We start from the raw sequence: 27,484 nt of genomic DNA, 5'->3' as shown, positions 1-27,484 counted from the left end.
ACGGATACTTTGTTACCATGAATGTAACCCACACTGTTACGGTCTGTCGATATTATGTATTACCAGTGATTACATCTTCTGGATATTATTTTCTGAAGACAAGGGGACAGTGGTTTAGCCCAGATACCAATATTACCTATGATCTGTCCGCTTGTGAACAGACTGATCAGGGGAAAACTTGCCTACTGATGGACAGGTATCGGGACCCTTGCTTGACCAAGGGAACGGCCCTGTGCGAATGGACTGTTGAAACTCCAAGGGACATGATGTGGCAGATTGGGCCACACACGCTCTGTGTGGCTACCAATAATCCACATCCTATGCTTCCCTCAGCACCGTTCTCGGGATGCCTCTCAAATGTCTATCAGTGGCACTGGCAGAATCAGACCTATCTGTTGACCACTTATAGCAGTGCTCGCCACTTTACCAAGGTGCAGTGGAAAGTGCTGATGAATCCTTGGAACATTTCCCTGGATCGGTTTAAGCGAGCATTGGACCGATCCGAGGAGCTTAAGCAGATATTACGAAAGCATCAAACCAATGTCACCAAGGTTACGGTGTCTACCTTTATACATGGACAGGAGGTAGTACATGCTGCCCGTGTAGTGGACGTGGAGTCAGCTCATCATTGGTGGGACATATTGAGTGGTATGTCCTCCACTGCGGGGACATTCCTGTTCCCACCCTTGTCGATCCTGGTAGCGGTCCTGGTGATTTTAACATGCTGTAATGTCCTGACTTGCTTGTATATTTGGCGTGTACGTAGGCGCTTGTTAGAAAGAATACATATGGGCATAATGTAACACATGTATTGGGCCAAGTAAAATTATGTCCCAATACATGTGTGAATCATAATGTAACACATGTATTGGGCCAAGCAGTGGAATGTGGTGAAAGGGTTAAAATTGTGTCCCAATACATGTGTGAATCTAACCGAAAATGGAAGGTGTCGCTTAGTCCCGTGTGAATCTTATTACACACCTTCCCGTGTGAATCTTCTTATCTGTATGTGACCAGAATGGAATGTGTTTTTCAGCCTTGCTCTGCTGTTCACATGAATGTTTAGATCTCGAAAAGAGTATATCAGCTGGAAAAGTCTCCAGTTCGGTAGAGTCTGCTCCGGGGTTGCGTTTAACCGCCGAGCGTGGGTTGTTGGCAACCGCTCTACGAGAACTGACGGCTCCCAGTTCCGGTAACACGTAGAGTGAGTATAAACCAGACCCGTTGTAAGTACGAGACCTGGTTGTGGCGACGCTGCGGGGAATAAAACACTTATATTCTAGCAGACTCGCCTCTTGGCTGTTGGTTCTGTGTCAGACTACTTTCCTGCGAGCCTGGTCCTTGACCTTGAGAATTTTTTAAAACAAGTGGCCAACTAGTTTCAGTTTAACTGCTGGCAACTTAATAACCGCAGGGAGACAGTGAGGTCTGCAGATGCTGGAGATCAGAGTTGAGACTGTGTTGCTGGAAAAGCACAGCAGGTCAGGCAGCATCCGAGGAGCTGGAAAATCGGCGTTTCGGGCTGGAGCCCTTCTTTAGGATTGTGGCCTGACCTGCTGTGCTTTTCCAGCAACACGCTCTCAACTTAAAGAACCGCATCTCAGTGCTGCATTGTCAGAATTGAGTATAGTAGTTGGGAAGTCATGTTGAGGTTGTACAAGACATTGAGGTTTCTTCCGGAGTACCGTGTCCAGTTCTGATCACCCTGTTCTAGAAAGGATATTATCAAGCTGGACAGGGTTCAGAAAAGATTTACCAGGATTTTGACAGAATGGAAGGTTTGAGTTATAAGGAGAGGCTGGATAGGCTGGAACCTTTTCACCGGAGGTTGAGGGGTGATCTTAGAGAGTTTTTTTTTAAATTATGCGGGATATGGGCCAGCACAGGCAGATGAGACTAGTTTAGTTTGGAATTATGTTTGCCATGGACTTGTTGTCCTGAAGGGTCTGCTTCTGTGCTGTATGACTGTATTAATGCTGTGCTGTATGACTGTATAAATGCTGTGCTGTATGACTGTATAAATGCTGTGTTTTGATGAGGAATTAAACTAAAACTCCCTTCTACCCTCCCAAATGGTTAAAAATCCAATTGTATTATATTGCAGGCAACATGCAAGTCCTCACAGTGTCCTGACCAATGTCTATCCCTCAACCAAAATCTTAGTCAAAAAAAAGGCAGATTATTACAATATTGTTTGTGGGATCTTGCTGTGTACTGATTATTGGCTGTATTTCTCACAACAGTGACCACACTTTAATAAAAAGACTCAGCTGCTTTGGGACATCTGAATCTTCCTGTCTGGACATGCAACTGGAAAACAATTTGTGTAGCTTTTTAGAAGCTCATTCTACTTTTGCAACATCTAGTGGAGGATCAATAGATACGGTGCTGGCATCTCTTGCTCGATACATCTTATGTCAATATTTGGAATCTGTTGGTTAGGTAGGGGAAAATCAACACGACTTGAGATTGTGACTGCTGGTGTCCCTGGTTGGATGTGGGTTGTAACAGGACTGGTATATCAAAGTTCTTGCTCAGGTTCACAGTTGAACAGGAATGGGATCCCAGGTGGATGTGGCACCCTAGAATTATTTAAAAGCTAATTAGAATTTAAGGCCAACCTAGATGAATGAATCAGATGAATCCAACGGCCCTTCTCACTGCGAACATTCTGCAGTCATAGAGATGCACAGCATGGAAACGGACCCTTCGGTCCAACTCGTCCATGCCGACCAGATATCCCAACCCAATCTAGTCCCACCTGCCAGCATCCAGCCCATATCCCCCCAAACCCTTCCTATTCATATACCCATCCAAATGCTTCTTAAATGTTACAATTGTACCAGCCTCCACCACATCCTCTGGCAGCTCATTCCATACATGTACCACCCTCTCTGTGAAAAAGTTGCCCCTTAGGTCTCTTTTATATCTTTCCCCTCTCACCCCTAACCTATGCCCTCTAGTTCTGGACTCCCTGACCCCAGGGAAAAGACTTTGTCTATTTATCCTATCCATGCCCCTCATCATTTTGTAAACCTCTATAAGGTCACCCCTCAGCCTCTGACGCTCCAGGGAAAACAGCCCCAGCCTGTTCAGCCTCTCCCTGTAGCGCAGATCCTCCAACCCTGGCAGCATCCTTGTAAATCTTTTCTGAACCCTTTCAAGTTTCACAATATCTTTCCGATAGGAAGGCGACCAGAATTGCACGCAATATTCCAAAAATTGGCCTAACCGATGTCCTGTACAGTCACAACATGACCTCCCAACTCCTGTACTCAATACTCTGACCAATGAAGGAAAGCATATCCAATGCTGCCTTCACTATCCTATCTACCTGCGACTCCACTTTCAAGGAGCTATGAACCTGCACTCCAAGGTCTCTTTGTTCAACAACACTCCCTAGGATCTTACCATTAAGTGTATAAGTCCTGCTAAGATTTGCTTTCCCAAAATGCAGCACCTCGCATTTATCTGGATTAAACTCCATCTGCCACTTCTCAGCCCATTGGCCCATCTGGTCCAGATCCTGTTCCAATCTGAGGTAACCTTCTTCGCTGTTCACTACACCTCCAATTTTGGTGTCATCTGCAAACTTACTAACTGTACCTCTTATGCTTGCATCCAAATCATTTATAAAAATGACAAAAAGTAGAGGGCCCAGCAGCGATCCTTGTGGCACTGCACTGGTCACAGGCCTCCAGTCTGAAAAACAACCCTCCACCACCACCACCCTCGGTCTTCTACCTTTGAGCCAGTTCTGTATCCAAATGGCTAGTTCTCCCTGTATTCCATGAGATCTAACCTTGCTAATCAGTCTCCCATGAGGAACCTTGATTAATTGTCTGTATTGCACAAGTACCTAACATGCTTGTTGTGTGTTTGTCTTTTTATTTTGTAACAGGTGAAGCTGATTTCAGGAAAGAAAAGTATCTTTGCCCAGAAGCTTGCTGCAAAGAAGGCATCCGAAGCGACTCGGGCAATGCCTTCTTTGAGTGGGGTCACTCCCCCAACTGGGATCCCACAGGAGCAAAGATCAGCTCCAACTCGAGTTATAGAGATATCGGAAAAGGAGCAATCATCAGGTGAATTTGTGGGAAAAGCCTTTATTATTGTAGACATGTTGAGGAATTAAGTAGGAATAGCAAGTGAGTCTGGGCCATTCTCAGCTCTGAATCCTCTCATGGGATGGCAGGAGTGCTTAGACTGCTCCTGAGATTGAATCCTCTGACAGCAACAGCAGGGACAGTCTGTTCTGTGAAAGCCCTATATCTTAGACTGGGCAACTCACCAATATGACTGCTTCAGCAATACGATGAACAGAATTAACAGAGACAGAGTGAGAGAGCTATGCCCCTGGTTGATCATTGTGGGCCCAGTTTAAATTGGAAGTGTGCAGGTACACCTGCTGAAAATTTCCGTTAAGTCAAGGTACAGTTTGGTCATGATCTCATGGAATGACAGAACAGACACGTGGGGCTGAATGGAGTACTTCTGAAACTGATTGTGAAGTTTGTTAGAGCCTAATTGAGAGAGTTTGTTTTTGTATGGATTATGATATTTCATCTTTAACTGGTTGCAGATAGTGGATCTGGAGAGAGACTAGGTGGGGAATTAAGCCCTCAAGAATTACAAAGGATTCATGAGGAGAATGTCGCTAGACTGCGGGCCATGTCTAAAGAGGAGATTGAGGAGGAACGCAATAATTTGCTGGCTCGCTTAGGTGAGTAATTGTATCACTACATTAAACAGCTAAAACTTGGCTTTCTTCATTCCAGTTTCTTTCTCCAGCTTTCTCCTCTCCTCCTCAAGGCATGAAATTGATAAGTGCTGAGTGTCTAACAATGTCACTGTCTTAGTATTCCCCTGTGAAGGGTATCATTTTCCCTACTATCTGGTATGGATCATCGAATGACAGTCAAAAACAGACGTCTTCTGCACCTGCCTTTATCTCATACCTCCTTTGGCCAAATGCAAAGGCCAAACTGCCTGCTGCTGCAACTCACAAACTAAGTTTAGTGAATTCTGGCCCATATTTATGCCTGAACCAATTGTCCAGTCATTATCTCATTGTTGTTTAAGAGCTTGCTTTGCATGCACTGTCTGTTGTGTTTCCTAAATTACAACAGTGATTTTATGTAAAATGCACTTAATTGGCTATAAAATACTTTGAGGTATCCTGAGGTAATGAAAATCATTATATTAATGTAAGTCAATCTTTCCCTCTGTTGCCCTAAGTTCTGTTTTGTTCTACTACTACTACCTTGTCTGATATTAACCAACTAACTAAGCACGAAAGGAGTCAAACGTGGGGCTTTTTGATGGTGATACCTTGTCATGTATGAAAGGCACTGAACAATGATATATGTAATCCTATGTGCTCGCAAAGTTACTGAATGAATACAATGGCCAGGTCAAAGCAGGTCAGAGGGTGGGATTTAGTGATGTGGACCTCCCCTCCTGACTCCCTAAACCCTGTTCCCCATCTACAAGGCTAAAGTCAGGAGTGTGATGGATACTTCCTACTTGCCTGGATGAGTGCAGCTTCAAAAGCACCTGAAAAGCTTGCCACCATCCTGGACAAACAACCCACTAGATCATTACCTCATCCACTAGCTTGAACAGTTGCTCCCTTCACCACTGGCATACAGGGGCAGCAGTGTGTACCATCTGCAAGATGCTCTGTAATAATTCACCAAGACTCCTTTGACTCCTTCTAAATTAGAGACCTTTACGATCAAGAAGGACAAAGACAGCAGATATATGGGGACATCCACTGCATCCTCTCCAAGCCATTCACTTTCCTGACTTGGAACTATGTTGTTGTTCCCTTGCTGTTGTTGGATTAAAATCCTGGAACTCTTTCTGCAGCAGCAATGTGTATGTCTTTACTGAGGACTGCTGTGGTTCAACAAGGTAGCCTGTCACCACCATTGCAAGGGCAATCCACATTACAGGAAGGATGTGATAGTGCTAGAGAGGGTTCAAATGAGATTCACCAGGATGTTGCCTGGACTGGAGAGTTTCACTTGTGAAGAGAGATTGGAGAGACTGGGGTTGTTTTCCTTGGTGCAGAGGAGATTGAGAGGGATGTGATTGAGATGTACAAAATAAAGAAGGGCACACATAGTCCCACTGCTTTAGAGGTGTATAATAACATCTCTGAACAGGTCACTTCAAAATAAACGAAAACATAAATTGCTGGAGAAAGTTGGCAGGTATGGTAGCATCTGTGGAGAGAAAGCAGAGTTAGTTTTGATCCAGTGACCTTTCTCTGGCTAGAAAAACATTGCTATATATTCCTGAAGATGGGGTTGGGGGTAGTAGGGGTGAGATGGACGCCAGAGAGAGAGAGAGAGAGAGAGAGAGAGAATTGTGCAGACAGAGGAATGAATAGCTGCTATTGTTTTTCATCATCTATATAAATGATTTGGATGTGAACATAAGAGGTGTAATTAGTAAGTTTGCAGATGACACCAAAATTGGAGGTGTCGTGGACAGCGAAAAAGGCTACCTCAGAGTACAAGGTGTCTTGATCAGATGGGCCAATGGCTGAGGAGTGGCAGATGGAGTTTATTTTAGATAAATGCGAGGTGCTGCATTTTCGCAAAACAAATCAAAGCAGGACTTACTTTTAAGTGTATAAGTCCTGGGGAGTGTTGCTGAGCAAAGAGAGCTTGGAGTGCAGGTTCATAGTTCCTTGAAAGTAGAGTTGCAGGTAGGTAGGATAGTGAAGAAGACTTTTAGTATGCTCTCCTTTATTGGTTAGGGCATCGAGTACAGGAGTTGGGAGGTCAGTTGCAGCTGTACAGGACATTGGTTAGGACTTCTGGAATATTGTGTGCAATTCTGATCGTCTTCGTATTGGAAGGATGTTGTGAAACTTGAAAGAGTTCAGAAAAGATTGGCAAGAATGTTGCCGGGGTTGGAGAGTTTGACCTGTAGGAAGAGGTTGAATAGGCTGAGGCTGTTTTCCCTGGAGTGTCGGAGGCTGAGGGGTGACCTTTATAGAGGTTTACAAAATTATGAGGGGCATGAATAGGATAAATAGACAAAGTCTTTTCCCTGGGGTATGGGAGTGCAGAACTAGAGGGCATAGGTTTAGTGTGAGATGGGAAAGATTTAAAAGGGTCCTAAAGGGCAACTTTTTCACACAGAGTATGGTACGTGTATGGAATGAGCTGCCAGAGGAAGTGGTAGAGGCTGTTTCAAAGACAGCATTTAAAAGGCATCTGGATGGGTATATGAAGAGGAAGGATTTAGAGGGATATGGGCCAAGTGCTGGCCAATGGGAGTAGGTTAGGTTAGCATATCTGGTCGGCATGGACGGGTTGGACTGAAGGATCTGTTTCTGTGCTGTACAGCTCTATGACTCTATTATGGGTTGGTAACTATTGTATTGGGTAGGAAAATGGGAGAAGATGCTCGAGCTGTGAAACTGTTGAACTCACTATTGGGTTCAGAAGGCTGCAGTGTTCCTTTATTGCTGGTTAATTCTTTCAGAGAGCTATATGTATAATACTGGCGACACTGATGTTGTTACTTGTTTATTGGACTGGAATTACATGTGGCAGTGATAGTTTTTAATACATAATGACAGAAGAACAATTTTTCATTAGTTTATAACTTGTTGAGATTTATTAATTGATTATCATATGTTTCAGCTTCATTGGACATTAGATTTTGTGATGAGATTATTTATTCACTAGGCATATCACATTGGTGCGATTTGTTCACTGATGGCCAATGTATGTTGTTAGTCATTGAGTATTACATAAATGATTTGGATGCGAGCATAAGAGGTACAGTTAATAAGTTTGCAGGTGACACCAAAATTGGAGGTGTAGTGGACAGCGAAGAGGGTTACCTCAGATTACAACATGATCTGGACCAGATGGGCCAATGGGCTGAGAAGTGGCAGATGGAGTTTAATTCCGATAAATGCGAGGTGCTGCATTTTGGGAAAGCAAATCTTAGCAGGACCTACGCACTTAATGGTAAGGTCCTAGGGAGTGTTGCTGAACAAAGAGACCTTGGAGTGCAGGTTCATAGCTCCTTGAAAGTAGAGTCGCAGGTAGATAGGATAGTGAAGAAGGTGTTTGGTATGCTTTCCTTTATTGGTCAGACTATTGAGTACAGGAGTTGGGAGGTCATGTTGCGACTGTACAGGACATTGGTTAGGTCGCTGTTGGAATATTGCATGCAATTCTGGTCGCCTTCCTATCGGAAAGATGTTGTGAAACTTGAAAGTGTTCAGAAAAGATTTACAAGAATGTTGCCAGGGTTGGAGGATCTGAGTTACAGGGAGAGGCTGAACAGGCTGGGGCTGTTTTCCCTGGAGCATCGGAGGCTGAGGGGTGACCTTATAGAGGTTTACAAAATGATGAGGGGCATGGATAGGATAAATAGACAAAGTCTTTTCCCTGGGGTTGGGGAGTGCAGAACTAGAGGGCATAGGTTTAGGGTAAGAGGGGAAAGATATAAAAGAGACCTAAGGGGCAACTTTTTCACGCAGAGGGTGGTACGTGTATGGAATGAGCTGCCAGAGGATGTGGTGAAGGCTGGGACAATTGTAACATTTAAGAGGCATTTGGATGGGTATATGAATAGGAAGGGTTTGGAGGGATATGGGCTTGGTGCTGGCAGGTGGGACTAGATTGGGTTGGGATATCTGGTCGGCATGGACGGGTTGGACCGAAGGGTCTGTTTCCATGTTGTACATCTCTATGGCTCTATTACATTTTGATGCAGTTTATTAGTGGGAATTGTGTTTGAACACTATTTATTCATTGGACATTACGTGATGCTATTTGCTCATTGCAGCATTGCTCGTTGATGTTTGGGTACTGATTTTTGTTTATTGTGTATTGGACATGGCCATTTGTAGTTAGTTCATTGGGCTGTGCACTGTGCTATTTCAGTTTTAAATCTTGACACAGTTCATTCGTGAAGATGCTTGGCAGTTTCTCACTGTGACTGCTACAGCTCCCACTTACTGACATTATGTTAAGAGTAAAAACACCAGAAAACACCATCATTTGTTTCATTACAAAAGCAAACAAGTGACTTGTCCTTCCTCCTGCAGGCATGTGATTAACTTCATTTTGTCCCTCCACTTCCTGTTTAACTAGATCCAAGTTTGGTTGCTTTTCTAAAATCAAGGAAATCTGGAGTGAGTTGCAGTGAAGACACCAAAGATAAAATGGAATCATGTGAAACAGAGAAGACCCACGAAGAGGATCAGATACATTCTCGTTTAGCTAGAGAATCTAAGACCAACCCAGCCAAGGAAGAACCAATGGATCAGAAGCCTACAGGTAAAAACCCACCTAACCCTGAGCTTGACATTGTCCCTCAGAATGCAGCATCTAAAGGTGGATGTTTTAGATGATGGGGAGTTTGGGATGATACATCAAGTATCTGAGAGTTGGAGTGATTTATGAGTAATGCAATTGGATGGAAAGGTACTGTAATGTTACTCAATTCCAGGACAAAATCTGAACTCGCTTGAAACTCATTCACTTACACAGAGTTAAAATTAGACACAACATATGTGCCACAGAAAATGAATTCAGCTGATAGCATTATATCAACAGACACCCCGGTGGTCAAATCACAGTCTTAGGATAGTTGGAAACGCCCTTCCAACTGTACAGTCAGGAACCAGCTCCGTGTAAAATAATATGAAGAATAAGAAACAATGCAGTAGGATTTTGCAACCTGCTGCTCAATTACATCTCTTCTGAAATGGCCATGTCCCAGTTTTCACATTTGACTATTTGTCTTCAGTTAAATTATTTTTTTGCCAGTTTATACATTCACACATTCTGAGCAGCATTGGCTGGTCTAGCATTGACGCCCATTGCTAATTGCCTTTGGGAGGATGGGGGTGACCTGCAGCATTGAATTGCTGCATTCTGTTGGGCAACAATGCACACAATGCTGTCTAGGAGTGAGTTTGAGGGTTTTGACATTGCGATAAACAAAGACAAGTTGATACAATTCCAATTCAGGAGGGTGAGTGGCTTGGAGCGGAGCTTGCAGTTGGTGACGTTCCTATGTATCTGCTGCCCGTGTTCTTCTAGATGTTAGCAGTCACTGATTTAGGAGGTGCAGTTGAAGGAGCCTTGATGAGTTACTGCAGTGCAGTTTGTCAGTGATACACATAGACACTCCTTTGTGCTTGTGGGAAGGGAATGAATACTGAAGGTGGTAATTGATATGGATAAATGGACTATTTTTTCCTGGATGCTTTTGGAGCTGCATTCATTTAGGCAGGGTGGCTAATGGTCCTTCTCCATGAGTTCCAGTGACTTTACCTGATAGCTTTTACCCTTTATATGTATTTTAAAATAGTTCCTTTTGACAACATGCTGTATTCCTAATTTTCAACTTGTTTCTTTCACTTGAGCCAGCTCTCTAAAATGCCCTTCATAATCTTGAAAGTTTTATTTCATTTATGTCAAAGTTGCAGCCAAGTGCATAAACTCAACTTGATATCTCTGTGTATGTTTAACTCATGCTACTAAGAGAAATGTGATGGCTCAGGTTTGAACACAACCTAGGGCACCAGTGCTACTGTTGTATTGATAAGCAAGACTATAAAAGATATGTGTTTTACATGTAGAAGGAAGCACAGATGAAACCTCTTAACTTCTGAGATGCCTCACAGCTAATATCCCAACTCGAATGACCTGCAATTGGTACAAGTAATTGTGGGAGCTTTCAGCTCATAAAAAAGGAAAGTACATGTCTGGAGTGCGCTCAAAATTCTGACAAAATGCAGTGTGCCCAGAAATAGCTGTAAAGAGTATTTTCACTACTTATAGAAACTGATAGCCATGAAATGGTCCAGGCCTCAAATTTAATCCATCATTACTCATTTTCCTCCCCATTGAAAACTCTGTCTGAGGTTGCATGGAGTCATGTTTGCCCATCATACTGAGCCTTTAGATATACTTCCACTCAAGCATTGTCTTGTTTTTAAAACTCTGCTCCTCATTCACAGTTTTTCATTTTGCTCTGTAATCTCTGAGTCTTACAGCCCTCTGCATCCCTGCATCCATCTGGGCTCGAATGCATTCCCTTTTGTTTTGCTCTTTCATTATGATTCTGCTGCCTTGGACATAATGTCTGGAATTTCCTCCTTAAAGCTTTCTTCATGTAAACACCTCTTTTCTCCTTCAAGCTGTTCCACCTATGAACAAGGATTCGTTCACTTCTAATATTTCCTTGTGTGACTCTGTGCCATATTTTGTCTGATGTTGCTTCTGCACAATGTCTAGAGACATTTTTATCATGTTAAAGATGTTCTGTAAAGGCAAGATTTTGCCATGAGTGTTGGTAATTCCTGTTAAAATTCTGCCACTAATGTTTGGTTAAGACATAGCAGAGTTTCCATTCCCAGCAGTGTCTGATTCAAGCAGTAGGGTTGCTGTAGTTTCAGGTTTCTCTATGTCAGTGTTTGCTCATCACCTGCCAGTGTTTTGGGGCTCAGACCAATATTTTAAACATTAGCTATAGTGTTATAACCATGTCAAGCTAGTTTGTCCCCAGAGTTGGAACTGTGAGGTTGAGACACTGATGGGTATTGATCGGGCCAGTCTTGCTAAAATCAATTAGAATGAACGATATTGCTGAGGGTATCAAGTAGTTAATAATAACGCTACAGAAGATCCTGACACTTGGGTGTCCAGCCAGCAAGCCTGCAGTCCTGTTCCTGATTTTGTAATGTAACCTGTGCTCAAATTACTTTTTGTTTTTGGAGGCTTTTCTTGTATGTAGACTTTACTTAGCAGTGAGCTCAGCTATAGGGTTCTTGAATTCTACATTATAATTCTATGGTTCTTGAAGTTTCAGCGAATATCTGTACTTCCCAGAGTGGGACTGACCCAGAACACCCAGCAAGATTCCAAATTGACCTGTGCTGGTCTTTCTCAGGGTAGATTGCTATAATAGGTTCCAATGCCCACATGAGTGGAAAAGGGCAATGCCAGCAGCAACCTTATTATAGTAAATATCCCTAGCTGCATAACACATGTATCATCAGAAAAAATTTGATAATGAACCACATTATGATACAGTTGGGGCAGGTGACTGAATTTTTGTCAAAGAACTAGATTCCACAGGGCACCTTAAAAGGGAGAGGCAGAGGGGTTTAGTTGGTGGGAACCTTCAACTCATTTATAAGGATCCTGGCTCTGCGTGTGAAGCACTTTAACTGAGAAGACCACGGACCAGATGCTGGGAAATGAGATTAGGATGGGTAGCTGGGTTATTCAGCCACAAAATAAACAAAGACCTTTCTGGCATGTAACATTTCTGAGTTTCAAAAGGAAGTTTCCGAAATTGGGGGCTCGGCAACAAAGGGCACATTTATTTAAAATAGTAACATTTATTAATGCTAAAATTGGGAGGAGTGTGGATATCTCAGATGTTTGTTGGGCTGGAGGAGGTTACAGAGATTGGGAGGGGCAAAGCCGTGGAGGCATTTGTATACAATGGTCGAAATGTTAATGTTCAGGAAGTGTTGTCAGGGAAGGAGTCTGTGCAGGACACTAAAGCACAGAGTGGGAGTTAGCATTCAGGCAGTGAACAGGCAGCAGAGCTTCGGATGGTTGTGGGTTTATGGAGAGTGGAAGATGGTGATCATGAATCTTTTGGATTAATTAAATCTAGAGGTAACAAAACCAGGGATGAGGGTTTCACCACTGAGCTGAGACAGGACAATATTATAGAAGTGGAAGTAGATGATCTTAGCATGGGAGTGTGGTCAGGAGTTTTCCTTGGAATCAAAAATGACACCAAGATCAAGATCAGTCTGTTCGCCCTAATTGCTAGGAAGAATTATAGGATTGCTAGCTCAGGAATTTAGTTTGTACGAGGGACTAAAGACAGAGGCTTTGGTCTTCCCCATTTAACCAGAGGCAGTTGCTGCTTATCCTACTAGAAGAAGTCAGAAGTAGTGTGCTCAGTCAGACAGAATGAATGAAGGAAGATGGTGATGAAATGGATTTTGGTGTCACCAGCATTCATGTGGAAAATGATGCTGTATTTTCAGTTGGGGAGAATGTCGGTGCTGAGCAGGAACAGGAAGAGAAGTCATTACAAATGGTTCTTTGACTGCAATGACATAAGAATGGAGCCAGCCGAGTGCAGTCCCACCTACCAGGGTCAGGGTGGAGGGAGGAATTGGAATTTGAATTGACTGATGTCATCCACTGTGTCAAAGACTGCGAGAAGGATGATTGAGAAGATGATGAAGGACATTTCACGCCATCAGATACAGGATAGAATTTATGGCGTTATCCAGCAGCCAATGCAGGACAATGAACACAGGGGTTATAGGTAAATGTGGCTTAAATTTGGACAAACTCAAATGGGAGAGCAGCAGTCACAACTTGTGAGCAGTTGTGAGGTGAGAAATTTCACAGTTGAACATTCCAGTATGAATGAATCCCTGTAATCAGAAGAGGCTGAATTGGGGTCTCTCTAATTTGTGTAGATGATGTGGCCAGTGGCCAGTGTCTGCAGGCTCCTGGTACCAGAATGCATGAAGAACCAATAGTGGATAGTGCTGCTTTAATGCGTGAACCTTTGATGGATGACAGCACCTCCCTTTGCCTTTGGGCATTGTGTGAGGAGAAGATTGAGGCTTCTGAAAAAAAAAATCCATAGGGTACGGGACAGAGAAGAGAAAAGAGATTGCACTATTTTGGAGGTGTACAGAAATCAATCTTGACTTGAAACCTTTGGCTAAGGTCCTGTCCAGTTCCCATCCACCTCTGTACTGGATAGACAGGAGAGTTGTATGTTGTACATCCTTGGATAATTGAGGGTTAATAATCAAACTTCTTTGTACTTTGGAGTTCTGAGCTTTCCAAGATAGATGACCTTGAGAAAAATCATGGCTTGTCTAAGGCTTTTAGTGTTTGAACATTATATATGAAAAGTAGTTGTGCATAAGTGATAGTAATGACTGAGTGATTAAGGCATAACATTAGTAATGAACGTGGGTGGTGGGTTCCATTAATACTGCACGGACGACTAATGGTTAATACATCTACACTACATTGGACTTGAGCAATTAAGTTTGGAAGACTTTTATTTGAGAAATGTATGTTTGAAGTAAACAGTTATGTCTGTTCACAGACGGATTTTAAAGGATTCAGGAACAGGTATGTCTGAAAGCATGTCTTAGATTTGGAAAAAAATAAGGAACATGATGGGGCCTAGTTTTTAACAGTTATCTTGAAGGTTTGAAGGATAAAATCAGAAACCGAAAGCCACTCTCAGTGTATAGTTAGGTTGATCGTGTGTTGTACCTGAATGAAGTCTGTTCTATATACTTCTCTATCAAATGTCTTATGCTTTCTCAAAGTATGCCATTGTGAATCATGAAGGGAAGGAGGTTGACTAACAGTTAATCTTGAACATTCTTGCTTCATTCACTCATCACATCCTGGCTAAGGAAGCTACAAAGAGCCACCCCTCTGCTTAGCTTAGTATTAATGAGAACTTAACTGAGTTTCACCTGATAAATGATTTGGCAGACCACTGTGTGGGGATTTGTGGTTAGTGAGCTCTACAGCTGAGCATTATTCTGGTCTCGCTAATTGCTGAATCTATGAGATAATTTCAACATTTATGCGTGTATGATTATAATATACCACTGCCTAACCATCACTGAAATAACTCCACGAAGGCTGGTATCCCATCGCTGAGTTGCCTTTTATTTACATGTATATACTACAAGACACTGACCCAGTTAACACAGAGCTGGTTCCTAGAGTGAGCAGAATCCCTGACACTCCTGTTTATATATTTTCTTTTGGTTGTTATGTATTTCAGGCAATTTAACTGTACAGAGTGTAGTTCCTTCTAAAATGAAGATCAAACAGTTAGCTTCATGAAACAGATTATCCCAATAGTCAAGTTACTCCAGCACGTTTATGATTGCTTCTTTAGTTTCTATCTGCCCGTTCTATCTCACCGTTCAGCATTGGCTTTGTCCAGATTAGCCTATGCAGCTGTTAAGTCTAATTCATCCAGAGCCATTGCTTTGTCAGCCAGGAGCATTCACTGTGACAGAATTATGGCACACACAATATTTTGTTTGTGCACCTTCTTTATCACACACTGTTAGGACCACAGGTTTTAGTACTTGCAATGTGAGTACGTGGGCAAGGAGAATACCAAAGCTTCCAGTCAACTTGTTTCACGTTAGCTTCATTATAAAACACCTCAGTGGGATTTGTGAGTGTAAAAGACATCTTGGTGGCTGCGGCTGCACTGCTATTGCATAGCGCCTGACGAGTAAGCCCTGCTGGAACAGGTGCAGCCTGTCAGGGCAGACAATGGAACGGATAGCTGTGGTGAACTTGGTGCAAATTGACGACTCCCTCAATAACCAAACCGCAATTCGACAAGGACAAGCCAGCACCCAGCCTGCCCTACGGCTCTGTGTAAGCACGGAGGCCTGCCCGACACGTTAATCTCCTGTTTATACCTGTCAGCTAGGACTCCCCTATTGCACCAGGTTAACAGCCCCTCATATTCTGTGAGATCCACCTGGCAAACATTGCTCCGATCACTAAGTGAATAGTTCCCAATTGAAATCCTGTCAAACTTTTTGTCAGCACCTTAGCTCCTTGACCATAATATATGAGAAATTGCCTGGCTTATTGTCCTGTTAGGCAGTTCCATCTTTTTATATTTTGAGCGTATAAAGCACCAACTCCTTTCATTGACTTTGGTTCCCTCCTGCATCTGACCACTCATTATGTGCTCTTTTCAAAATTTAAGCACTGGATTTGGTGAAAACCACAATAGTCACCATTTTTCTGCTAGCAATCAGTGCAGGAATTGATGCCATGGATAAATCCCTTGCTGCATTAGAATGTAGTCAAGGCATTGAATCTTTGAACCTCCTGAAGTTCTGTAAATGGAATATTTCCTATTTATTGCTGATGATGAGATGTCAGTAACGAACAGTGTGGAAATAGCTGTGGTCTGCACTGGATTGCAGTACATTTGACTGATGCACGCTGCTGTAAGGTGTGATGGAAGTTGAAATGTGATGATGGCCAAGTGTTGTTGAGATGAGGCTACTTGGATTGCAGGTTGTTCCTCTTTCTCAAAATTACAGGAGATTTGTTGAATATTCCATCCTAACTCGAATGTATGACTCAATGTGTTCAGTCACATAGTGTGTTTATACAAAGGAAAAACCAAAACAAACCTTTCATTTATGCAGCACATTTACAACTTCAGATCATTTCAACAGCTGATGAAAATCATTTGAAGCTTTGATTTTGATGTGATTTCTTCTAGTCAGTTACTGATGTAACATGATAAACTTGACAGCCAATTCTGGTATAGCAAGCTTCCACAGACAGTGGTAATGACCTGATAATCTGATTCAGTGATCTTGATTGGTGTATAAACATTGTCCAAAATATTAGGAAGGATTAATGCCACAAAGTAATTTATGTTCACCTGGGCAGACTGGCAGAGTGTAAGGTTTCAAGTGGAGACTGGTACCTTTAAATGTTCAGCTTTCCCTCATTATTGCACTGTCATATAAGCCTGGATTCAGTTGGCTTCATAGTGATGCAGAGTGACACCAACAGAGTGGGTTTGATTCCACATCAGCTGAGGTTACCAAGATGGCTGTCCCTCGCCCAAGACGTGGTGATCCTCAGGTTAAAACTCATCATTAGATGAGAGAGACCAGTCCTGTGGTCTTCTAGACTATGGTGACTTTACCTTGCATTGCTGTATAAATAATGTAAAGGTGCTGCATATTGAAATGGTGAGTTGCACGTCGTAACTAAAATTTTACAGAAAACATTTACCCCCCGCCCCACCCCATCCCCGTTCCATTTCAATTGGACCTCAAGTGTTACATGAGGGCTAAAGAGCAGACGTTTCAGTCCTGACAAAGGGTTTGGCCTGAAATGTTGACTTTCCTGGTCCTCAGATGCTGTCTGACCTGCTATGCTTTACCAGCTTGACATCTATTGACACTGGCTTCTAGTATCTGCAGTCCTCACTAATTCATGCCTTGTTCTTAAAATTCTGGCTGCCTCATCTGCATTCATTGCTGTGCTGAGATCATTACAGCTCATTTAAAGCATTAAGCATGGTCAGTAATTATTTAGAGAGAATCTTCTCCGGAATGAAAAAAAAGATTGGAAAGATTCCAATCCATATTACCAGGTAATAAAGAACTGCCAACCTACGGCATGAATACATAGCTGAAATCTTGAAGAATAAAGCTGCAAGCTATTAGTCTCGGGTTTACAAAAAAATGACCTCATGTAGAAACCATGGTAAACAGGAACCAGGGCTTTCCCTGATCTACAATGAATAAAAACTAACACAGGCAGAAGGCTAATATTGACATGTGCAGTAAATTCTCAGACAGAAAAGCAGAAATTACTGGAGAAGCTCAGGTCTGGCAGAATCTGTGAAGAGAAAGCAGGGTTAATGCTTTGAGTCCAGTAACCCTCTTTCAGTTCTGGACCTGAAACGTTAACTCTGCTTTCTTTCCACAGATGATAGTCAACATGGTTTTGAGCGAGGGAAATCATGTCTCACAAACTTGATTGAGGCTTTTGGAGTAGTAACAAAGAGGAATGATGAGGGCAAAGCGGCAGATGTGATCTATATGGACTTCAGTAAGGCTTTCGACAAGGTTTCCCGTGGGAGACTGATTAGCAAGGTTATACCTCATGGAATACAGGGAGAACTAGCCATTTGGATACAGAACTGGCTCAAAGGTGGAAGACAGAGGGTGGTGGTGGAGGGTTGTTTTTCAGTCTGGAGGCCTGTGACCAGGGGAGTGCCACAAGGATCAGTGCTGGGTCCTCTGCTTTTCATCGTTTATATAAATGACTTGGATGTGAGCATAAGAGGTATAGTTAGTAAGTTTGCAGATGAGACCAAAATTGGAGGTGTAGTGAACAACGAAGAAGGTTACCTCACATTACAACGGGATCTTGATCAGATGGGCCAATGGGCTGAGAAGTGGCAGATGGAGTTTAATTTGGATAAATGCGAGGTGTTGCATTTTGGGAAAGCAAATCTTAGCAGGACTTATACACTTAATGGTAAGGTCTTAGGGAGTGTTGTTGAACAAAGAGACCTTGGAGTACAGGTTCATATCTCCCTGAAAGTGGAGTCGCAGGTAGATAGGATAGTGAGGAAGGCTTTTGGTATGCTTTCCTTTATTGGTGAGAGCATTGAGTACAGGAGTTGGGAGGTCATGTTGCGGCTGTACAGGACATTGGTTCGACCAATTATGTCCAATTCTGGTCTCCTTCCTATCGGAAAGATGTTGTGAAACCTGAAAAGGGTTCAGAAAATATTTACAAGAATGTTGCCAAGGTTGGAGGATTTGTGCTACAGGGAGAGGCTGAACAGGCTGGGGCAGTTTTCCCTGGAGATTCGGAGGTTGAGGGGTGACCTTATAGAGGTTTATAAAATTATGAGGGGCATGGATAGGATAAATAGACAAAGTCTTTTCCCTGGAGTCGGGGAGTTCAGAACGAGAGGGCATAGGTTTAGGGTGAGAGGGGAAAGATATAAAAGAGACCTAAGGGGCAATTGTTTCATGCAGAGGGTGGTACGTGTATGGAATGAGCTGCCAGAGGATGTGGTGGAGGCTGGTACAATTGCAACATTTAAGAGGCATTTGGATGGGAATATGAATAGGAAGGATTTGGAGGGATATGGGCAGGGTGCTGGCAGGTGGGACGAGATTGGATTGGGATATCTGGTCGGCATGGACGGGTTAGACTGAAGGGTCTGTTTCCATGTTGTACATCTCTGACTCTGTTTGTGAGATGCTGCCAGACTGCTGAGCTTCTGCAGGATTTCTCATTTTGTTTTAGGTTTCCAGCATCCCAGTTAGTCTTTTTCTTGGTCCTCTGCATAGGGGCAGTTCATGTCCAGATGTTAATCTTTAATTGGTCTCCCTGCAGTTACCCTTCACCCTCTCCTTCTGCACCATACCCAACTGATAGTTAATCTGATGAGAGTTTAGTCAGTGCAAGCAGCCCATTTGATGGTGCAGAACATCAGAGTTCATTGCAATCCTTTCCTTGGGACCTTGGATATCAACTAGGACTATAAATGCAGTAAATGTTTCCATTCTTGAGGGTCCGAGATTAATATGCAGCACCACAGCCATTGATGTCCATGATCTATTGGGGGTGCAATTGGCCTGTTTTGGGTAGAATATGTAATTGTGAGATTATGTCAACCTCAATGTTCCAAAACAGGTGTCATCTTTGGTTCAGCTGGAGTATTAAGTTTTTCTTTATTTTGTGTGGCTATCTCAGTTTGAGATAACCACGTTGAAACATTTGTTACCCAACTTGTTAGACTTACTGTGTATATTACACACGTCATATTATTCAGTTTTGCATTTTGGTACAAATGATCAAAAAACAGATTAATACTTAACCATAAGAGGCCAACTCCGCCATTCAATAGGATCCTGGCTGATCTGACACTCCTCATGCTCACATACCTACCTTTTCCCATAATCCTCGATTCCCCTGCTGATCAAGAATCTATCTCAACCTGAAATATACATAAGGACCCTGCCTGCATAACGCTCTGTGCCAAAGAGTTCCAAAGAAACTCAACCCTTGAGAGAAGAAATTCCTTCTCATTTTGGTCTGAAATTGGCATCCCTATATTCTGAGACTGTGCTCTCTAGTCCTAGATTCTCCGGTGGAGGGAAACATTCTCTCCGCATTTACTCTTCAAGTCCCATAAGAATTCTGTATGTTTCAGTGAGATCACCTCACATTCTAAACTCCAGTGAGGAGGGTCCAACCTGTTTAATCTCTGCTCATATGTCTCCATACTGGGGATCGTCTAAGTGAATCTTCTCTGAACTGTCTCCAATGAAATGATATCTTTCTTTAAATAGGGGGTCCAAAATTGCTCACAGTACTGAAGATGTGGTCTCACCAGTACCTTGCACTGTTGCATTAAGACTTCCCTACTCTAATACTCCAGTCCTCTTGAAGTAAGGGCCAACGTTCCATTAGCCTTCCTGGTTACCTGCTGTATCTGTGTGCTAGCTTTCTGTGTTTTGTGCATAAGTATCTCCAAGTCCCTTTGTGTTGCAGTTTACTGCAGCTTTTCTTTGTTTAAATAATAGTGTTCTTTTGTTCTCCCTTCTAAAATGAACAACTTTGCATTTTCCCACATTATACTCAATTTGCTAACATTTTGCCCATCAATACATCTCCATACAGCCCCACACTCGTCCACACAGGAAACAAGAATGTCAAATCTGCTTTGCAACCTCAAGAGCTGAGTCTCCTTCAGCACTACCTCCTGGATCTCTCTATTGCCTTATTGGTAGTCACAAACTCCTATACCTGACCACTGACCGAATTCGAGATAATTAAGGCTGTGATTGCCGCTTGAAACACAGTGTCCAGATAACTCCCTCTCCATGATGTTTGAAGTTCAGACTCCAGCTCATCAAATCTGAGCTGGAGTTCCTCAAACAACCAACTCTTGCAGCAGATGTGGTCACTGTGAACTACAGTGGGATCCACCAGCTCCTATATCGTGCAGGTTCAGCACATTGCTTGGCCTAGACTGAGACTCACTGCAGATTTCCAAGAAGCAGAGGGATCAAGGTGCTCTACTGTATGAGTCACAAAATGGTGGTATGAACATATAGCAAGTATTTGAGAAGGCTAATCCAATGTTATCCTCCATTACGAGAAGAATTGAATAGAAAATTAAGCAAATTATGCTTCAGTTTTCCAGACTGCCTTTTGAGTGCAGTTTTGCCCTTCTTATTTAAGGAATGATATAAATGCATTGGAGGTGGTTCAGGGGAGGCTTACTAGATTAATATCTGGAATGAGGGAGTTGTTTAATGAGGATTGGTTGGACAGGTTGGGCTTGCTTTCACTGGAGTTTAGAAGGGGGAAGGGTGACTTGATTGTAGCATATTAGATCCTAAATGGTCTTGACAAAATGGATATGGAAGCTTTCCTCTTATGGGTGTGTCCAAAACCAGGGACACTGTTTTACAGTAAGAGGTTGCCCTTAAGAATAGACATGATTTTTGGAGGTCTATGTCAGAAGGTGGGTTCTTTGAATATTTTTAAGATGGAGATAGATAGACTTTTAGTTGGACAAAGGACTCAAAGAAGTAGATGGGCATGTGGAATTGAAACAAACAGATCAATAATTGTGGAGCAGGCTCAAATGGCCTGTTTCAGTCAATTTGTAAATTTGTAGTAATTGTATTCTGCAATAATCCATCAATTCTCAATCTGAGGTTTTTTTTAAAGTATATTAGGTTCTAAGCAAATGTTTACATTTATGTAGTGTCTTTCAAGATCTCTGGATGGCTTAAAGCACACTATAGCCAGTTAAGTCCTAAAGGATTCTAGTTACAGTTGTAATATAGGAATTGCAGCAGCCAATTTGTAAATAGCAACTTCCCATCAGTAACAGGAACAGGAGTAGGCTGTTTGGCCCCTTAAGATTGCTTCGTTAGTATGTACAACTGCAACAAATTAATGACTAATCCAACACTCCTTACATCCACTTTCTTGCCTTTTTCCCATAACCCTTGATCCCCCATTTATCAAGAATCTATCTACCTCAGCCTTAAATTTATGCAAGGTCTCTGTGGCAAGGAGTGCCAAAGACTCTGAGAGAAGAAATTTTTTATTTATTCATTTTGTGGGATCAGGGCATCACTGGCCCGCATTTATTGATCTTGTGAAGGTGGTAATTATCATAGTGGAAACAAGTCCACAACTGATCCTCTGAAGAGTAACCCATCCAGACCCACTCCCCCGCCCTATTATTCTACATTTCCCCTAACTAATGCATCTAGCCTATACATCCCTGAACTATGGGCAATTTAGGCAATTGGGCAACTGTGACCAATTCATCTAATTTGCGTATCTTTGGACTGTGGGAGGAAACCGGAGCACCCAGAAGAAACCCGGGCAGACACGGGGAGAATGTGCAAACTCCACACAGACAGTCGCCCAAGGCTGGAATTGAACCCAGGTCCTTGGCACTGAGGCAGCAGTGCTAACCACTGAGCCACCGTGCTGCCCTGCTGGTGAGCTGCCTTCTTGAGCCGCTGCAGTCCACCTGCTGTGGGTAGACCTATGATGCTATTAGGGAGGGAATTCCAGGATCTTGACCCAGCGAAGTGAAGGAATGGCAATATATTTCCAGGGACATTCGGCCTTGGACCTTTGGGTGACCATCCGCCAAGGTGGACTTCAGGACAGGCAAAGTGGCCGAGCAGAGGCCGATAGTCAAGTTCAGTACCCATGCGCATGGCCTCAACCTGGACCTTTGCATCATATCACACTACATTGACCCCACTGCAGTATACACTCTCTCTCACACACAAGCACACACACACTCTCTTACATACTGTCTCACTCACACAGACCCTCTCTCATATGTACACACAGAGACCTCCCACGCTCTCACCCACGCACACACCCTCTCTCAGGCTTATGCCCCATCACACGCTCGCTCACTCACTCTCAGTTTTTCTCCCCTGCACATGTGCACACATATAAGTTTATAGGGTGAATTTGTATATGCAGATACATTCTATTTTGCTTAAAAAATGCAGAATCTGTAAGCAGGCAGTCAATCCATGTAATATTTGTAAATTCCACTTTTGAAATTGAACCAGTCTGACTCAAGATTGAGATACAGACAGACTCTAACCTCACACCTTTAATACATTGTCTGAGCTGAGATGTCACCTTTTGTGATAAAACCTTAAATTATCTTGAATGTGACTGGGTTTTACATATTAAAGAACTGAAACCAGCAAATCCATTCTAAAAGAAGGAAGACTTAACAATCTAGGTCTGTTCAATGTATCATTGTATCACTGTAATCTTTTGCAATATATTCTGTGTCTTGTGGTCTTGCTTCACACCCACCTGATGAAGCAGCAGTGCTTCGAAAGTTAGTGCTTCCAAATAAACCTATTGGACTATAACCTTGTGTTGTGTGATTTTTAACTTTGTCCACACTAGTCCAAATCAATATCTTTCCAAGTCAGGATGATGAGTGGCTTGGAGGGGAACTTGAAGGTGATGGTGTTCCCACGTATCTGCTGCCCTTGTCCTTCTAGGTGGAAGTGGGTTTGGAAGGTACTGTCTCGGGATCTTTGGTGAATTTCTGAGTTCATCTTGTAAAAAGTATATACTAATGCTACTGAACATTGGTAGAGGAGGGAGTGAATGCTTGTGGATGTGGTGTTAATCAAGCATGCTGCTTTGTCCTAGATGGTGTCAAGCTTCTTGAGTATTGTTGAGGCTGCACTCATCCAGGCAAGTGGGGAGTATTCTATCACACGCCTGACTTGTGCCTTATAGACAGCCTTGTAAATTTCTCCTCATCTCAGTCTTAAATTGGCACCACTTAATTCTGAGACTATGCCCCCTCATCCTAGACTCTCCCATGAGAGGAAACATCCTCATAGTATTACCCTCTCAAGCTCCTTAAGAATCCTGTATGTTTCAATGAGCTCACCTCTCATTGTTCTAAATTTCAAGTAGGGTCCCACCCTGTTTAACCTTTGATCACAGGACAATCCCTGCCTACCGCGGATCATCCTAATGAACCATTTCTGAACTGCCTCCAATGAAATGATATCTTTCTTTCAATAATGGGACCAAATCTACTCTCCGTACTCCAGATGTGGTCTCACCTGCAGCTTATACAGTTGCATTAAGACTTCCCTACTCTTATACTCCAACGCCCTTGAAATAAGGGCCAGCTTTCCATTAGCCTTCATGCTGTACCTGTGTGCTATCTTTCTATGTTTTATGCACAACTACCTCCTTCCCCATGAGTTGCAGTTTTTCTCAATGGGTTTTGATTTCCCTTCCAAAATGAATAACTTGACATTTTCCCACATTATACTCTGTCAACTTACTGTCATGAGTAGAGGTAAGGTAAGCATCCAATTAGTCTACTTTTTTGTTGTATTTGTTGAGGAATGAATGTTGACCAGGATACTATGGAGCAGTTTTCGAATAGTAACTTGCGGTATTTTGCAAGTGAGTGCCAAGGGTTTGTCCAAAAGCTAGTAGTTGTGATTGTGCTGGATTCAAACCCATTTAAACATCTTGATCAAATCACCCCTCAATCTTTTATGCTAAAGTGAATATGAACCAAATTAAATATATTTATCTTATAATTTAAGCTTCTAAGGCCCATTGAACGATGCACTGTGTATAAAGTTGAAACTTTATTGCTGGAACAGCACAGCAGGTCAGGCAGCATCCAGGGAACAGGAGATTCGACGTTTCGGGCACAGGCCTTTCTTCAGGAATGAAGGCCCTTCATTCCTGAAGAAGGGCCTGTGCCCGAAACGTCGAATCTCCTGTTCCCTGGATGCTGCCTGACCTGCTGTGCTGTTCCAGCAATAAAGTTTCAACTTTGATCTCCAGCATCTGCAGACCTCACTTTCTCCACTGTGTATAAAGAATTACAGTCTTTGGGGTTACTGAAACATCAGTTAACACTAAGACCAATGATGTAATGGTTCATGAGATTCTAGTCAACCCAGCCTGAGTTTAACTTAATGACATCAGGGTAAGAAATGACTGCTAAATTAGGCTAGCTAAACAGGAGACCAAATACGGCAGGTTATTTTTATTTGTTCCGGATATACACCTGTGCCCAAGAAGGTAATGTTGAGCCACCATGCACTGCTGATGTCATTCTTCTAAGCTGTAGATATTGGGGTGTGGATGGAGCCTTGGTGAGGTGCTGGAGTGCATCTTGAAAGTGGTGCACACTGCTACTACTGTGTGTCAATAGTAGAGGAATGATTGTTTAACATGTTGGATGCGGTGCCAATAAATGGAGTTTTGTGTTGGCGTTAAGTGCTTGAGTGTTCTTGTAGTTGCACTCATTCAAGCAAGTGGGGAATGTTTCATCCAATCCTTATAGGCAGTGCACAGGGTTTGGGGATTCAGGAGGTTAGTTGTTTATCACAGATTTCCCAGGCAGCAAAATATTTTAATAGCTGGTCTAGCAAAATTCTGGTAATAATTGACTCCCCAGAATGTAGATAGTGGAGAATTCCAAGTAACACATCGAATGTCAAGGAGACGATGGTTCCCTTTCGTGGAAATGGTCATTTCCAAGCACTTTCTGTGGCACAAATGTTACTTGCCACTTAGCCCATGTCTGAGTATTATCTGGGCCTTGCTTCATATGGACATAGGTGACCTCAGTGTTTGAGGAGTTGCAAATTAAAACTATGCAGTCATCAGTAAACATCTGCATTTACTGATTGAGGGAAAGATATTGTTGCAGTAGCTGGAAATGGTTGATCTTGAAACACTACCCTGAGGAACTCCTGCAACAAAGCAGGGGTAGATTGATAGCCTTGAAATTGCTCCACGACCCACTGGAGTGAAAGGTATTTTTTTTTGGGTTAGCCTAACTGTTTAATGGAGAGAACAAAACATGATGGGTCAGGAACATGCTGCTATGTTTTGCATTTATCCCAACATTGACCTTCACACAACAGTTGTGATGTGTTGGACTGAGCACAGACCTCAAAATTGCAGGGACAAAGACATTGTTCCAATTTGGAAGAAAAGCTGGACCACAAAAACCACTTTTATAATTGAAAAGTGAATTAAGTGTTCCAAGCCAATGCCAGATAGGAGTATATCGTGCTGATGGCATGCATTGATTCAAAGCCATACAGAGGTGGCACCCTGCCATTAACTGTAGAGACGTTCTCCACGGGTTTAGGATAATATTGCTGTGCCATAGATCTGCAACTCTGCTGTCTGAGTAGAAGCAACTTCTCCATCAAGAATCACGCAATCATAATAATGTATGAATAGTACTTGTATCACTAAAATGTGCATCTTTAATCCTTACTAGTCTTTTATAATGTACTTTGCTGGAGAGGATGTTACCACTGAAAAAGTGTACATCTTACCTTACAGTCATCTTGTGTCAGCATCAAGATATCTTGCAGATTAAATGCACAGTGAAGCTCCCTCTATTTGGCTCCGACAACATTGCAGGTTCTTAGCCACAGAGAATTCCACTTAACTCAGCAGTAATTTAGTGAGTAACAACTTCACCTCTGAGAACAAAACAAAGTTCTTGGGTTCAAGTCTTGCTCTCGAGCTTTCCATGCATATTCTGTGCGAATGCTGACTATATGGTACTGGGGAAGCATCTGAGGGTACCACCATTCTGGATGTAATATTTAACCAAAATCCTTTCCATCTAAACCAAAACAATGGAGCTACTCAAAGAACAGCAAGTGAGTGCTCCCTAGTATCCTGCCCAATATTTGTCTCTCAGTCAAGAAAAGTGTGGCTAGGTCAATTACCTAATCTAATAGATTAGATAGTTCTTGTCTCATTGGTTTCTGGGACATTGCTATTGAATTTCCAACACTTCAACATTAGCTAGGCTATGGAACTACAATTGGGGGACAGAGTTTAAAAATAAGAGATCTCCCATAATATTAAGATTCCTCAGGGAGTGGTTGAGATCAGATCACTGAATATCTTTGAGAGAGGTATTTTCTAGACTAACAAGAGGGTCGATGGTTACATCTCGGCAGGAATATGGAATGAAGCCACAATCAGATAATCTAATTGAATGGTTGAACAGGCTAGAGGGGCCAAATGGCCTAATTGTGATCCTAATTCATGCTGCTATTCACTGGGGTAGTGCACTGGAAATGAAGCCTCAATATTCCTGGAGTCATCACAGAAGTTAAAGTTTTTTTGTAAAAGCAAGGTGACCCCATATCTGTGGGTCTGGTTACTGCAGTTTCAGTTACCCGTTTACCAAAGTTTGTGCATATTATAGGGAATGTTCCAGAACCAGGGACCAGGAGGCTGCTGGTAAGGTACGGTTCCCATTTAAATGAACATTCGTACCTATCCGCTGTTTTGGGGTTTCTGTGGTAGGTCTTGGAATGTATCCACGCGGGTACGAGTGGTCTACTGTATGTAATAATTCTGTTTACCTGATTTTCAGTCTCAGGCTGACAGAAAGCACAAACCAGGTTTCTGTACTTAACTAGAATGATTATTTATTACAAGTAAGTAGACCCTAGCTACAGCTAACAGTTACAAACTGCCAGCATATTAACATTGCAAATTAAAACATGAATCCCCTTATAGACTCTCCCTTACACATGCAAAGACAGACACCGGAAAAAAAACATGGATTATGGTCAGAGGGAAAAACACTGGAAAACAATTCAAAGGTTCCTATTCACGAGGGTTGCTGAGATGATTCTTGTGCTGGTCAAAGTACTACTTTAGTTGTTCTTCTCCAGATGCTTCCACTGGTTTGCAGGAGGCACAAGGTAACTGGTTCACTTATTACAAAGCTCTCTATCTTATCAGTTAAAATTCTCAGCTTACAGAAAGTGTTGAAGGAACAATAAACTTCA

The 27,484-nt window shown here is 42.5% G+C and overlaps 1 protein-coding gene across 1 annotated transcript in view; it reads left to right on the top strand.

Moving 5' to 3' along the window:
• Positions 1 to 27,484, top strand: part of rpap1 (RNA polymerase II associated protein 1) — a 106,439-nt gene that overhangs the window by 20,238 nt on the left and 58,717 nt on the right. Inside the window, exons 5-7 of the mRNA XM_043698200.2 lie at positions 3,902 to 4,082; positions 4,580 to 4,720; positions 9,129 to 9,314. Coding sequence (XP_043554135.2) covers positions 3,902 to 4,082; positions 4,580 to 4,720; positions 9,129 to 9,314 — 508 coding nt within the window. The remainder of the gene's footprint in view (positions 1 to 3,901; positions 4,083 to 4,579; positions 4,721 to 9,128; positions 9,315 to 27,484) is intronic.

The sequence above is a fragment of the Chiloscyllium plagiosum genome, unplaced genomic scaffold (assembly GCF_037043375.1).
Source record: "Chiloscyllium plagiosum isolate Xiang-an unplaced genomic scaffold, Cpla_swu_hap1 HiC_scaffold_8, whole genome shotgun sequence".
Lineage (NCBI taxonomy): Eukaryota > Metazoa > Chordata > Chondrichthyes > Orectolobiformes > Hemiscylliidae > Chiloscyllium > Chiloscyllium plagiosum.
This window is presented reverse-complemented; position numbering and strand designations above follow the sequence as displayed.